General features: G+C 38.1%; 1 protein-coding gene across 5 annotated transcripts in view; it reads right to left on the bottom strand.

Moving 5' to 3' along the window:
• Positions 1-13,627, bottom strand: part of ARMC1 (armadillo repeat containing 1) — a 30,966-nt gene that overhangs the window by 16,839 nt on the left and 500 nt on the right. Inside the window, exons 1-4 of one of the 5 annotated variants that reach the window (XM_040545781.1) lie at positions 13,010-13,110; positions 11,650-12,050; positions 10,947-11,147; positions 6,855-6,946 (exon numbers count right to left, since the gene is read on the bottom strand). In XM_040545781.1, the coding sequence (XP_040401715.1) occupies positions 6,855-6,946; positions 10,947-11,120 (266 nt within the window). In that variant the 5' untranslated portion in view covers positions 11,121-11,147; positions 11,650-12,050; positions 13,010-13,110. Of the gene's footprint in view, positions 1-6,854; positions 6,947-10,946; positions 11,148-11,649; positions 12,051-13,009; positions 13,119-13,627 lie in introns of those variants that run through there. The other 4 variants (XM_040545783.1, XM_040545782.1, XM_040545779.1 and 1 more) reach the window with 4 other exon arrangements.

The following is a 13,627-nucleotide window of genomic DNA, read 5'->3' on the forward strand; positions in this document are numbered from 1 at the left end:
AAAGCACATGACAGTGAAAAAAATACAAACACAAAAAGCCAAGTTTAGGGTTTGACAACAACTGAAGTGATTAGAGTACAGACAGTACTGATCATAGTGTCCACCTAGTAAAAAACAGGTTAGGTACAAGAACAAATGACGACTTTGTAATAACTCTGACTACAGAGAAGTCCGAAGATGAAAGAAACAGAACATTAAAAGCAAAATGATCCAGTGCATCTCACAGGGCACAGAGGAGATCCTTCCATTTGGTCACACTTCTGTATTTTTCTCAGTGACCTACTCCACACACACAAAAAAAACCCTTCCCCTCAAATTGTCCCTCTCGGAATCGAGGTTGAGAACAGCTTTTTAAATGACTGCTAACTTCTATTAATCCCCACAAAACATAAACCCCCTGTAATATTTCAACATTTAAATACATCCGAACTCCTGGCAATCAAGTCTGCTTTTACAAATGATATTCATCTATTCAAGCTTTTACACCTTGTTTTCTTGATCATACAAAAAATACTAAGATTCTCCCAGTAAGTCAATTAGGTCATGACTAAAGCTCAAGTTAACACTAATTCTTTAAAACTACGATTTTTATGTCATTTCATTACTTAATGCTTTTTGTGTTTTGATACCACTTGTCTCTGTGCCTGCATCTGTGTGTTGAGTTTGTGACTTCCTATGCCTTTCACAATGCTAAATATAGTAAAAGAACCCAAAAAAAGGTCTTCAAACATTTTAAAAACAACAATTACTGAACTCTCATTACTTTGTAATGACCCACAAGCAACAAGAGCAAGAAACTTTCACTGTATACATGCCTTAGTGATGTAGGTAGCCTATGACACTGAACCCATCCTCCCCCCCACCTTGCTACTCCCTCCAAATAATACATAACAATCTCTAAACACCAGGAAGCTGTTTGACAGACAAATGGAGCATTCAGCCACTTAGAACAGGTAATACAGTATATTTAAAGACAATATATTGATGTTGCTTATATTCCCTAATTTTTCATTGCAATTTTGCTGTTGTTTTTTGACACTTTTTCAAAAAACTTCAAAAAAAGAAACTATTTCTGAAACTTAAGATGAACAAAATATATAATAAAAACTTTCCTTAGGCACAGAGGAGTGGGATATTTAGCCATTTTGCTTAACAATGCTGAATAAAACAGCCTGCAGACACCCTCCTGCCGTGACCATCTATTATTAACAAGCACATTGTTACAGCACTGAATAGACTGGAACCCCACAGCCCAAAGAGATGCCCCAAGTGTAATTTAATAGAAGCACTCAACTTCTAATAGACAAAATATAACAAAGTAGGTAAAGTAGGCTTGGAAAGATAACAGGGAAGGTAACACACCATAGAGTGTATCTCCAGGTCAGGAATTTAAGGTGCAGGTGGTACACTTTAAATCATTTCTGAACACAAAATTTTTGTAACCTTATGCTCAAGGAATATTTAGACATAACCATGTCTTCCAGAGAAAAACAACTTCTCAGCATCAGAAGTATGGTACAGTACAAAAATAACCATGCAACAGAATCAGGTTTCCCATTACCCAATCCTCAGCCATTTCTCCATTTTGATGTTAAAAAAACACAACATACCAAGGACTATAAAACTACTGATTCATGTACAGAAAAATATCTGTACAGTCTGTAAAAGCTATTCGTCTCATTTTCACATCAGAATTTAAGCATTCCAATAGTATAAACATATAAATGTAGTAAGTGTGAAAAGTTGTCAGATTTTTTTAGCTGTATTTTATACAAAGTATTATCTTGTGGCCAGTTATAATATGGCAACATCCCCTCCATCATCAGATATCCCTGTAAATACGTAATTTGCTTTCTTGCTAATACATGGCCTTTGCCCTGCCTTTCCCCAGTCATTCTTCCTTTCCCACAAAGGAGACAAAGAAGTATGTGAGACAACAAAAATAGCAAAGCTGTGACACTACATCCCTACTGCTCTCATTTCAGCAAATACTACCTGAAGTACTCTGTGGGGATTTTTTTCTTTTTTGTTTGTCAGACACCATAAATTTAAACTTTGCTGGTTTCAACGAATAATTAAATTTTCAAAAAGTCTAAGTAATTAAGACTACCAAAAATTAAAATTGAGTAAGAAGTCAGCAATTATAGACTGCATGTATTTTACCATATCTGCAAGGGACTCTAATTAAGCACATATTAATTGCCCTAATCTTCTTAGGCAAGTAATAAATTGGAAGAGCTGATTAATGCACTGGATTTAGTTCAGCTTGTTAAATCTGACACCCTGGCAAAGGAAGACTATCTTGAAAAGCTCTTTTAGCTAAGTAATTGGAATTTTACTCTCAGTAATTTGCCGTGCCATAATAAGACCTATTCAGTATACTGACACCTCGTCTTTTTTTTAGAATACATGTTAGTTATATTTAAACAGTACCATTATGCTCCTCATAAAGATTATGAAAAATTATGAACTTTGACCTTTACTGTCCATCAAAACTCACTTTCCCTCTGAACACAAATTGGTGTAGTTCCTTGTAGGCTATAAACCCTAATTAATTTTAATTCTAGAAGCAGCTAATAACATTTTATAAAGTCCATACGGACACATTAAGTGCTCCATACAATTCATAAAGCCAGCAACTAAACCAGTTTCAGTATAACCAGTTTTCATAACTGCTAACTACTAAAATACATTGAAACACTATCTCCAATGAACCTCAATCTCTCCTTTTTTATTTACAAAAACACATACACTTACAGGTACTCAATCACCTGGCAAGGGAGTGATAAACATTTTTTGATAGCAACAAGTCATGATTAGTCATTGAAAAAAAAGATGTTTGGAATCCTCCAGGTAGAGATTTTAAAGGTCTGATTTCTCTCCAACACACTTATTACTCTAGATTGAAACACTTGAAAGAAAAGATGCATCAAACTTCACCTAAAACTAAGCAGGCGTGGAAGAACAAATAAGAAATCTTCCCTGATCAAGCAAAAATCAGCAAGTATAGAAGAAATTTTTATATTTAAAGTGTCTTGAACTGCTCCTCATATGTCCTAGAAAATACAGAAGTGTATAAACACTTTCATATGAAGCATCTCAGTCATACAAGTTGCAAATCAAGTTCAGTTTGAAAAAACATCCTAAATACATATCACTCCATTCGAGTTTTTATTCTGTACTCCTCAGAGCTGACACTTCATATTTCTGGTCTAGAGTCTATAAGCTCCAGTCTCTAAATCTAAAATCTGTTACTCTTCTATTCACAAAACCTAGTATTCATACATCTTGAAAAATCACAGTCATTGTGAGCCTAAAACCCATCCTTTGTTCCTTAAGTGAAATGCGGTCAGCTGACCCTTCATTTTAAGCATCAAAATGATCTTTCACAATTGAGATATAATAGTTACTGTAAACTAGTATCAAAAAGCTGATCAGAGGGTACTAGGGAACTGGTAAACCATTAAATGAGACATGAAGGTGCCTCAAAGAATTACAGTTAAACTGGGATGTCTCAAATATTTCCTGTCTATTTTCTGTGATGCACTACAGATAGTACTTATCAGATAAACAGGTGGCAGTCAGTTTCCACTTTCATTCTAAGTCTTCTGAAGGAAATAGTGCTTCATGGTCATGATGAAAAGCCCAAATACGTGCTGTTTCCCTTCCATTGGTTGTATGTTACTTGCAACAAAAGGTTCTTGGCCTGATTGAGGCTCCACTGTACTTTTACAACAAATTGTAATTAGCAAACCAGCGATTTTCCAGTTGGTGATATCAACCATTCAAAATCCTCAATCTGTTAGGCTGCCTAAGTTCAGGCAGGTTTACACAGACAGCCATCAAGAAATTCCACTCCTGACCCTGAGGTCTCAATACCTTCAAGGCTTATAATAAAAAGTCACTCACACATTGAGAGAAGCCCTCATTTCAGGATGAACATAACAGAAAACAGAACAGAATTGTAATTCTAAACAAACTCATGGCTTCCTAAGCACAGTGTTTGTCAGTTCACTGCTGAGCTGTATTAGCTTAAGCCTAAAGTATGACACCTACCCTGTTTGTACCTTGCCTCTTTGGGCACGCTGCTTCAAGAGATATAACACCACTCCACCCATGGCAGAATACAGCCACAGTTCAGTATTAAACGCGGAAAGCTACTGCCTATTATTTAGGTAAAAGAAATCAATGAAAGTGAATGGTGAGCATTAAATGCCCTTGATAAAAGGGCAAAATTCACACCACAGGTTGCTTTTAACCCATCAAGAGCAAAGGGCCAGTGACTACAGGTTCTGGTCTGGAGGATGCAGGGTTCCACCTCAATCAAAAGGGCTGTTTAGTAACTGGAAAAGCATAATGAATTCATATTTCAGCATTAACTGTTTGTATTTTTATAACATGTCACAAAAAATATTTAAAATGCAAATTAAATTGTGAAAATAATGAGAAGACTTCAGATGAGAGTGATGAGCTAGATATGCAGATTCTGGAAAGTACGTACAATGGAATGAACCTACTGAAGTCAGTAACAAAGCATTTATTATTGCACTTATTAATGATTAGTTTCAGTTCAAGCGATTACAATTTCTTCTGCGAAACTGAAATCACATCAGAAAACATTCTCCATTTTGTAGAGCAAATGTGAAGGTAGAGAACCTTGCATTCTACCCTACAGACTTTGCAACAAAGAAAACAACCCCAAACCATTGTTTTTTGTGACAAATAATTTTCATCTATCTTCTCAGCACTTTTTTTTTTACCATCTTTCTCCAGGCAATACAAAACTTAGTTTCAGCATTTCCTGTCAACATTACAGCCTAAAATCCTGACAAGCACATGACAAAGTCTTGTGTTTGAAGATGCTATGTATTTAAATTTTCATCATCTCACACGTTCCAAATGTTACAAGCATACAAATCAAATGTATGTTCTTAATCTTGCCAAAGAGCTTTCCAGAGAAAAAAACACCTACAAGATTCCCAGTTTTTGACTTATCTCTCTTCTTCTGCAAGTTTCTGAACTTCTGAACACTTTTGGTCCTTGAAATTGAAACATGGAAAAAAATGATGTTTAAGGAATTTCCATAAACTTCTTTAAACACAAGCTTTAATTATGACTGTTGCTTGAGTAATACTTGTTAACTACAGAAACTGATAAATACCATTCCCCTTTCACCAACCTCTTGTGGATTACATAAAATGCTAAGAAACTGTAGTCTAAATAGACATCTGATCTATACTAAAAGGCAGTTTGGCTGAAACAAACACTTCTAATACTACCTAAATTTTTCAGTTCTTGCTTTTACTATAAAGTAGCAAGCAGAGATTTCCATATATTTTACCTTAATTGTACCTGTCTTTAAAAATGGTCGATATTGTAAGACTTAATTCCATTTTTTGATCTACACTATTAGGAAAGCCAATTGTTTCAAAAAAGGTATAATACACTGCACTAAGAAATTGAGAACTGTTTGCTTCTGAATTTTAGTCATTCTGTTCGTCTTCCTATTTAAGACATTTGTTTCAAATCCTCGTGTTTTGGGTACCTGGTGGATAAGATGACATTTTAGCTGAATTTCTTGCCAATACATAATGTTGTTAGCTTTGTTTGTTAGTTTTAGAACTAATGAAGTATTAAAGGTAAAGAGTTTAAATCTCTTGTTTTGAATCACACAGGAATTGTAAACAGACCAGAAAACTTTCCCTTCCGATTTTTCAGGTTCAAACCTTCAGACCAGCTGGGTCAAATTGACAATGGGAGGGAAGGAGGACAACAAAACACACACCACCAAAAAACTAATGGGGCTATGGGATGAAGGAACTAACAGAACCTAGCCTTGGGTTCTCTCCCAAAGAAACTTCAAGCTTATACTATGAGCTTTACACTAGAGATTCAACTAACATATTAAACATTTGAAAGCTTTTACTTGAACCTCTAACATGCAAGTTCACTTGTGTTTCATCCTTTAAGTTGTTTTACACATTCTTCTGAAACATCTGTGCAGCAGGTTTTTCTCCTCCCTCCTCACAGTTATGTCTACTTAACTACAACACCATCAAATTGTGTGTAAAATAATCACCTGTTTGATTACTTGACAGCAAATTTACTTTTTGGTATGACAGACTGACCTCTGAAGGAGTCGTTTTTGTGTTTGGTTTGGCTTTTTTTTTTGCTAATGATTCATCTTACTTCATCTTAAGTGCACACATGTATCATCTCTAGCATGCATGTATCCATACATCATCCAGTATTTAAAAGACTCAAAGTTTAGTAACCTTAACAAAACCTAACAGTACCATATTTTAAGAGAGAGAACCCAGCTGACATTTTGTAATTTCTACAAAGAAATTAGAGACCACTACAAACCTCACTAACTTCTACATCACCACCAAAACATGTTTCCGCAACACAGAACTACAGGTACAAACCTTCAAAAACACATCAAAACAAATAAATTGCATATACAATTTCCCTCCCAAAAGTGGGATTCAAAGAACAAATGTGACGGATGCCAACCATTTACATTAAATACACCAGGGGGCATGGCACCCTTATAAAATGATGGAAGAGGTTACAAAAGGACCTAAAGGGAAGAGAATAAATTACTTATTTGTAACAAGAGCAAGAAAACTGTTGTTTGGCATAGGACTTTCAAATGAGTATTTCCTGTATATTATGATCCAATTACTTCGCTGTACTGCAAAATGAAGACAAGTAATTGCTAGCAGTCACAATTTCAACAAGAAGGAACACTATTAAAAATTCACTATACAAAATCATGATTGAAATTTTACTTTGCAACAGAATGTTACATTTATACAGTCTTTGGATCCAACAACCCATCGTAAACTTACTTTTGTATTACATTCTGTAAGCTGAGCATCATACCCAATTCACTTTTCATCTTTTCTCTGTTGGCACGGCACTCTGCCAAATAGCGGAGAGCCTAAAATAAAGAGGACAAATCAGCAATATTTCCAGTACATTACCGTTCATTTTTATCAGTTTGCACCCACAAAACATTCACAATGTCACCTCCAGTACGAAGAGGCAGAATATTACCACCTACTGTGAACATTAGAATTGCTTTATTCTCAAATTCACAGAAAGCATAGACTATCTAATCTACAAGAAAAGGTTGAAAGACTGGGTTTTCTCATACTAAGGGAATCTAAGGGACCATCTAACAGCTTCCTACAACTACTAATAGAGCATTTAGGAAGATGGCTTGAGACAAGCTTTCCTCTACAGCAGCATACAATGGAACAAGGGGAAGCAAACACAAATTGCCATTTGTGAAGCTTAGATCAGAACTTATGATAAGCACTATGAAGGTAGTTCAACACTGGAACGATGACCTAGTGGGACTACAGAATTGGTGAGACAAATCTGGAGCTGACCTGAGTGCTGGTGACAGTCCCACTTCAACCAGGAAGCAGAAGGGAATGGCTTCCTGAAGTCCCTTCCAACCAACACCTTTATGTTCCGAGATCCAATGCAATTCTTTATACACAAAGCATACAACTTCCATCAGTTCTATGGACTCACCCAGTACTAGAAAATCATCACCAGGAACAGAGCTCTACCACATTAATAAGTCTCTAAAAACTAATTGCAATACTGGAAACATTAATAGTGGAAAAAGGTTTATAATGTTTAACATACCTATAATGTTGAAGTTATTCATTGCTCCATGCAAGTACAAGAATAAGAAGTAGCACTCAGCTGTTTAGGCTACTGTTACCAAAACTGGGAATTAACACTTATTTGTTGCCCATGGATTTATTTGTCATTAACTTTTTGCAGAACTTCACATTGCTGAGCCCAGCCAACTCTCTTTACTCCTAAGATAATACTCTCCCAGTTGAAATTTCAAGTCCTTTTCATGAGGCATCTCTCTACACTCGGTGCTGACAGAAACTTTTCTTAGAAGGAACTTCCAGAGGTGTATTTTCATTGTGCTTCAATCTGCTTTACTCACATAGGTGCAAGAACTGCATACCCACAATCTTGCAATTCACAAATGTAATGGGTTATAAAATTAGTTTTGTGATAGCAAGGTTAAGCAGCACACTAGTGACTTAAATAAAGTCACATAATAGCTATGCCGCTCACTAGCTGGTTTAAAAATAACCTGCCCCTTAATACCTTCAGAGATAGAGAATTAATTACCCATCTTTCTAAATCATCTTTAGCACACACTAGGTAAAATTCAAGACCATTCTATGGCCTTTTCAGAAAGTCTGGCTTCTGTCTGGCACAGTACTAATTCTAATTGTGATTCCTGCTATTTCCTGATGTGGATCAGTATCTAGTTTATAAATGCTGTGTATTTTCTTGAATACTTTCCAACTACAGGCAAATATCCAAACAACAGTTTTTAACTCCTAACTTCCATGTTAAGGCAAGTATCTTCAACAGTGGGAAAAGTTTACCATATTTTTAAGTTTGTTTAGGCAATTTAGCAAGATGTAATGTTTTTATAAAGAAACTCCCTTTAACAGCTAATTAAGAGTTAAAACATAGACAGTCTTTTCCATCTGTTACTTATCCTTTGTATACAAATGTAGTTCCCACTAAAACAGGACCAAAGACGAGTTTGTCAGAACAATTTTAGTGACCTGGCTTTTCAGCATGAGGAATTCCTCCTACCTGTTTTCCAGCTCCATGGGAGATGCAAACGTCTGCACCTTCAAAGGAGTCAGATAATTTACACTTCTAAACTGCAGTCTACTGAAGCATGAGATTACTATCATGGACTTCAGCTCAGCCTCTGTTCAGCAAAATACTCAGCCATGTCAGCCTTCAGCTCATGAAGAATTTCAACATAATCAACAGACCTATCTCCATACTTGAATGCAAGCATACTGTTGTAAATCTTAAAACATCAAAGGTGTCTTTTATCATTACACCTGAAATGTTAATGCAATTGCTTAACTTCAGAGTGTTGTCTTTGAAAATTTTAGTCCAAATTTTAGAAGGAAGTATGACCTGGGTCACTTCTGATTTTGATTTAAAACATTCACAGCCTTTTAGCATGTAAAATGTACCACAACAGAAAAAAAGAATCCTGGAATTAAACTAGAGCAGAAAAAATACCCCTTCTTGATCAGATCAAAGAAAGGACTGAGCCAAAACTGGATCTGGGGAAGAAAGCACCCTCCCTGAAGGATCCCACAACATATCAAAGAGTTCAATAGGGATTTATTATGACTCATTTATAATTTCCACTATGGGAATCACAAAAAAATGAGCAATTTAATATCAGTGCTGTACATCCTTTTATTGGGTACAATCTTAATGGAAAATCATTATGTTTAATGACTCCCATTCAAATGGGAGCACCTTTTGGAACAGATGGCTAGAAAAACAAAAACAAAAGAACTCATTTCAGAATGGAAAAGTATCAAAAGAAGGAGACTAGACAATAAAAGCTACAGAATCTAAGGTTCAAGAACTCATGAACACGAGTAGTCTGGACAGCAGGCAAAAACTTGTCTTCATAGTAAACTGCTCAATTTCTGACTGCAGCCAGGGCCCTGGAATGTCGGGTGGTCTCCTCTAAATCTCAATTCTTAACTTAATCTACCTGTAGGTTGTTACTAAATAAAAACCACAACTGTCTCCCATTCCCACCAACTAGATGTCCATACCACACAATTTCAGCAATATCCAGGGCTGTGGAATCACACTGTGAACTGCATTAGCCCTCACAGATCTGACAAAGTCACTTCTTTTTATGTAGGGTTAATTCTTGCAACATGATCACAGAATCATTACCAAATCAGGCAGTGAGAACACGAGCAAAGAAAAAAAAAGAGACTGAGACACCCAAACAAGATCCTCTTTTAAGACCACAACTTAAGGAACCTACATTTTAATGAAAAAGAATGAAATATATTCCCAAGAACCATAACCTCAACTCAAAACTCCTCTAGTGAAGAGGATTTAGAGTCTGGCAAACGCTATGGCAAGGCTAACCTGAAAACCAATCAGCAGGACACATCCCCTGGATTATGGGGCCTCCTTCCCTGAACCCTGAAGAGTATCAGAGACACTGGAGTCATTCCAAGGAGTTCGTTAATATCCATTGTGAAAGTAAAACAAATGAAAAAACAATTTCAGCATGGGTAAGTATTACTGGTATAAAAAAAGTATAATTTAATGTAAAGTCAGAGCTCTATTTTTAGTTTCACCTCATTTAAGATTCAATAATGGCATAAATATGGAAAAAAACATAACAAATCTCCTTGTGAGAATTAAACTTTTAAGGAAACCCTGACTTTTATTTGTCCTGTTTCTAAGCAAGAGACAGTTTTTATAGTTAGAATTTGGATTTAAGATGAGAAATTAGGACTGGAGCGTTTATGACTTGGAACAAGATGAAATGAACAAAAAAGTGGAACAAGGACTTTTTGTCTGTTTTAAAAATCCTATGAGAATGGTGAAATGCTGCAACAGGGTGTCTGAGAGGTCACAGAATCTGTAACTGGACACAACCCTGAGCTGTGATCTAATTAGTCTCAGTTTGAGCATGGGACTGGACTACGTAACCTCTGGAAGTCACCTCTATTCTAAATTACCCTATAATTTATGATCCTTTTTTTAATGTGAATATCAAATCAGTGTGTGTATTTACACAACTCCACAGCTTTATCTTAAATATATATATTATGGGTGCTTACCTCCCTCCACAACAAAAGTGAAATGGCTGTATTAGGGGAAAAATGCAAAGCACATTAACCTCTTCCAACAACCATGGATTCCCCTGGAATAATGCTTCATTGCTAAATAATTTTTGAATTGCACGTTTCTCTTTAAAAAGTGTATAAAGACAACTTAACATAAGGACAGATTCTAGCTTTTACAGTTTTCACTTGCTTAAAGACATAGTAACAAAGTTGCAAAGTGTCCAAATGACAAAAACATCTCTCCAGAACACTTACTAGGAGAGCTGAGTGAACAACAGGAGGGTTGGGGTGGTCCAAAAACAGGATGAGACCTGGCAGACATCCTTGGTCCTGAACGATGGCCCGTCTGTTCAAGGGGTCAGCTGCTAGGTCTCGCAGTTGGTTCACTACAGACAGCGCATCAGGCTCCTCACTCATGGTAGAATTCATTTTTCCTACACCACAAGTACAAAATACCTGTTGAAGAAAATCTGCATTAGTAATGGTTATCATCAGTTATATCACAGATGAGGCAAGAATACAAGTGCATTATTATTGTGTAAGAGTACCAAAAAAGGAACAATTCATAAGGACATGATCTAAATTTCCCACGTGGAGAACAGATAGGTTTGGTTAATAATATTTTGACTTGTTTCCTTTATATAATTTTAGACTAGACAACCTTTGAGTACATGTGTATAAATAATATATAAAAGTATATTAATATTTTTACAGTACTAAAAAAGATTTCGAAGAAACCCATAGTTTTCTCACAGCTAGGCAACCTACAAATCTACAAACACCCTTCTGTATAAACGCACGTAAAATCAAAATATATATCTTCAGAGTGCCTCTAGCGATAATCTCATTTTACAGCAAAATAAACCAAAAAAGCCTGCAAAAGATTAACCCTGCATCAAGCAGAGTGATCGTTACTTTATCTGTATTTGCCAAGTAACTAGCATAAGACCATACTCACTCAAAGGTGAAAAGGGCTTAGAGCATTTTTCGTAACTTCTCACTAGTTCTCCTTCAATAAAAGGGGAACAACCAGGTCATGCCTTGCTCCAATCGAAGTCCAAGCCACCGCATCAATTTCAAATGAGACACATGAGCTTGACAGTCTCAGATTCCACAGCTGTTTTAATGAAGAGTAACTACTCAACAGGCAACAAAAGCATACATTTACTCAGAAGAGAAGGCCTATGCGGTGGTGCAAAGTAACAGTTTGCTTCAAAGGGCTGATCACGTGCTTCTGAAACTGCTGAACACAAGCTGTGGTCCTGGTGTTGCCATACAAACTCACACAACTGATTTTTTTTTTGAAGACTCAAAAGCATGAATAATGGCACATTGTTAGTTTGTGTTCTCCTTTCTCCTCTGCATAAAGAGGAAAGAAATTAAATTTGGATCGGGTCACACACTTTTCACGTAATTTCCCAGACAAATAATATTGTTGAAGCATTATCTGGTTTTCTTATTGAGAGTAGACCTTTCAGCAAGACAAATTAACCATACTCATCAAAAACAACCACAAAGATGCATTTTGCCAGAAATTATCATAACCATTTTCATATAGGGAAAAAAATGCTGCTAATTTCCGCATCACTGGCCCCGCTTTCAGGAGAGTGCAAGTGTGAAAGGTCAGTGGTTAATCTCCAGGTTCTTTTTCTCAGCTATAACTACAAAAAAGATCCATTGGAAGCTACAATTCCATGTAATACTGCTACATAGTTTCAAAACAGACAACCCTAAACGTTTAAAAAGTCTCTACCAAGCTCAGCACTAACTACATCCCACAGCTGCCAAGAGAACTTAAAGCCTAAAACTCCGGTCCATTGTGAGCCTGATGCTAACGAAAGCCTGTGACTTCCAGTTGTGCCCTGAGCATCGCCTCCTTCCCACCCCTCTCCTCACACTGATCACCCCCTTTTGCCTTTATTTTTCTTAACCCCCTGAAAAAAGCACAGAGCTCAGCTTTACCCAAATCCTACCCTACCAGGCCCCGCTCATTTCCTCCCCAGACCCTCCTCCCTCTCTCTACCACAACCGAGACGAAAACCCAAGCTCTTACTCCTCCACCACCTCCAACACACAATTTAAGAGAGCTGGGAGCCCTGACGTTTTTAAGGAAAAATGCAATTAAGATGCTTAAAAAGTTGTATGGAGTCACCTATAGCCAGGGGGCCCGCAGAGGAGCCCCCCCGGCCCTCACGGGGCGCTGGGGGCGGCAGCGGGGGCGGCCTCCCCCTCCCGCCGGGCCCGTTCCCCACCCAGGGCCTCGCCGCCCTCCCCCCGAGGGCTCCACCCCGACCCCCGGAGCCCCCCCGGCCCCGTACCGCCGCAGGGGCTCAGCCCCGGGCCCCCATCGCCCTCGCAGGGCACCGGGCGCCGCACACGGCCCGCTCCGCTCCGCCGCCCGCCGCGCACGCACCCCGCGCCGCCGCGCTAGCCCATTGGCGCCTCTCCGACAGCGCCTCTCAGCCACTCGCGGAGCGCCTTGTTGAAGGGGGAGGCGCTATTGGATGGCGGGGGCGCTGCTGTGCGCGCCGGGAGTTGTAGTCCGGAGAGGGCCGAGGGTGAGGGTTAGGAAGCGGCACATCGCGTCTCTACTGTATAGAAACGGAACGGAGCTCACCGCTGAAGTAAAGTGCGAAGTGTACTTCAGTGACACTTCCGTGTTGCTTAAAACCTGAGCTACATGGGGATACAGCACTTACCTGCACTCAAAGCAAGCACAAAGCAGTGAGCCCCCAGCCCACCGGTCCCACTCGTGAATTTACCAGGAACAGACTTAAAGCTGTTTAGCAAATAAGGTTAAAGTCTGTTTCTTCTTAAGTAAACAAAGAGAAAAAGTTTGGTGTAAAGTTCTCTCCATTCTCACATTCTACTGCTCCACTCCGCACAGCTGAGCTATCTGAGGTCTAAAGTGCTCGCCCTTAACTTTCAAGTCTCAT

This window comes from Cygnus olor, chromosome 2, assembly GCF_009769625.2.
Source record: "Cygnus olor isolate bCygOlo1 chromosome 2, bCygOlo1.pri.v2, whole genome shotgun sequence".
Classification (NCBI taxonomy): Eukaryota; Metazoa; Chordata; class Aves; order Anseriformes; family Anatidae; genus Cygnus; species Cygnus olor.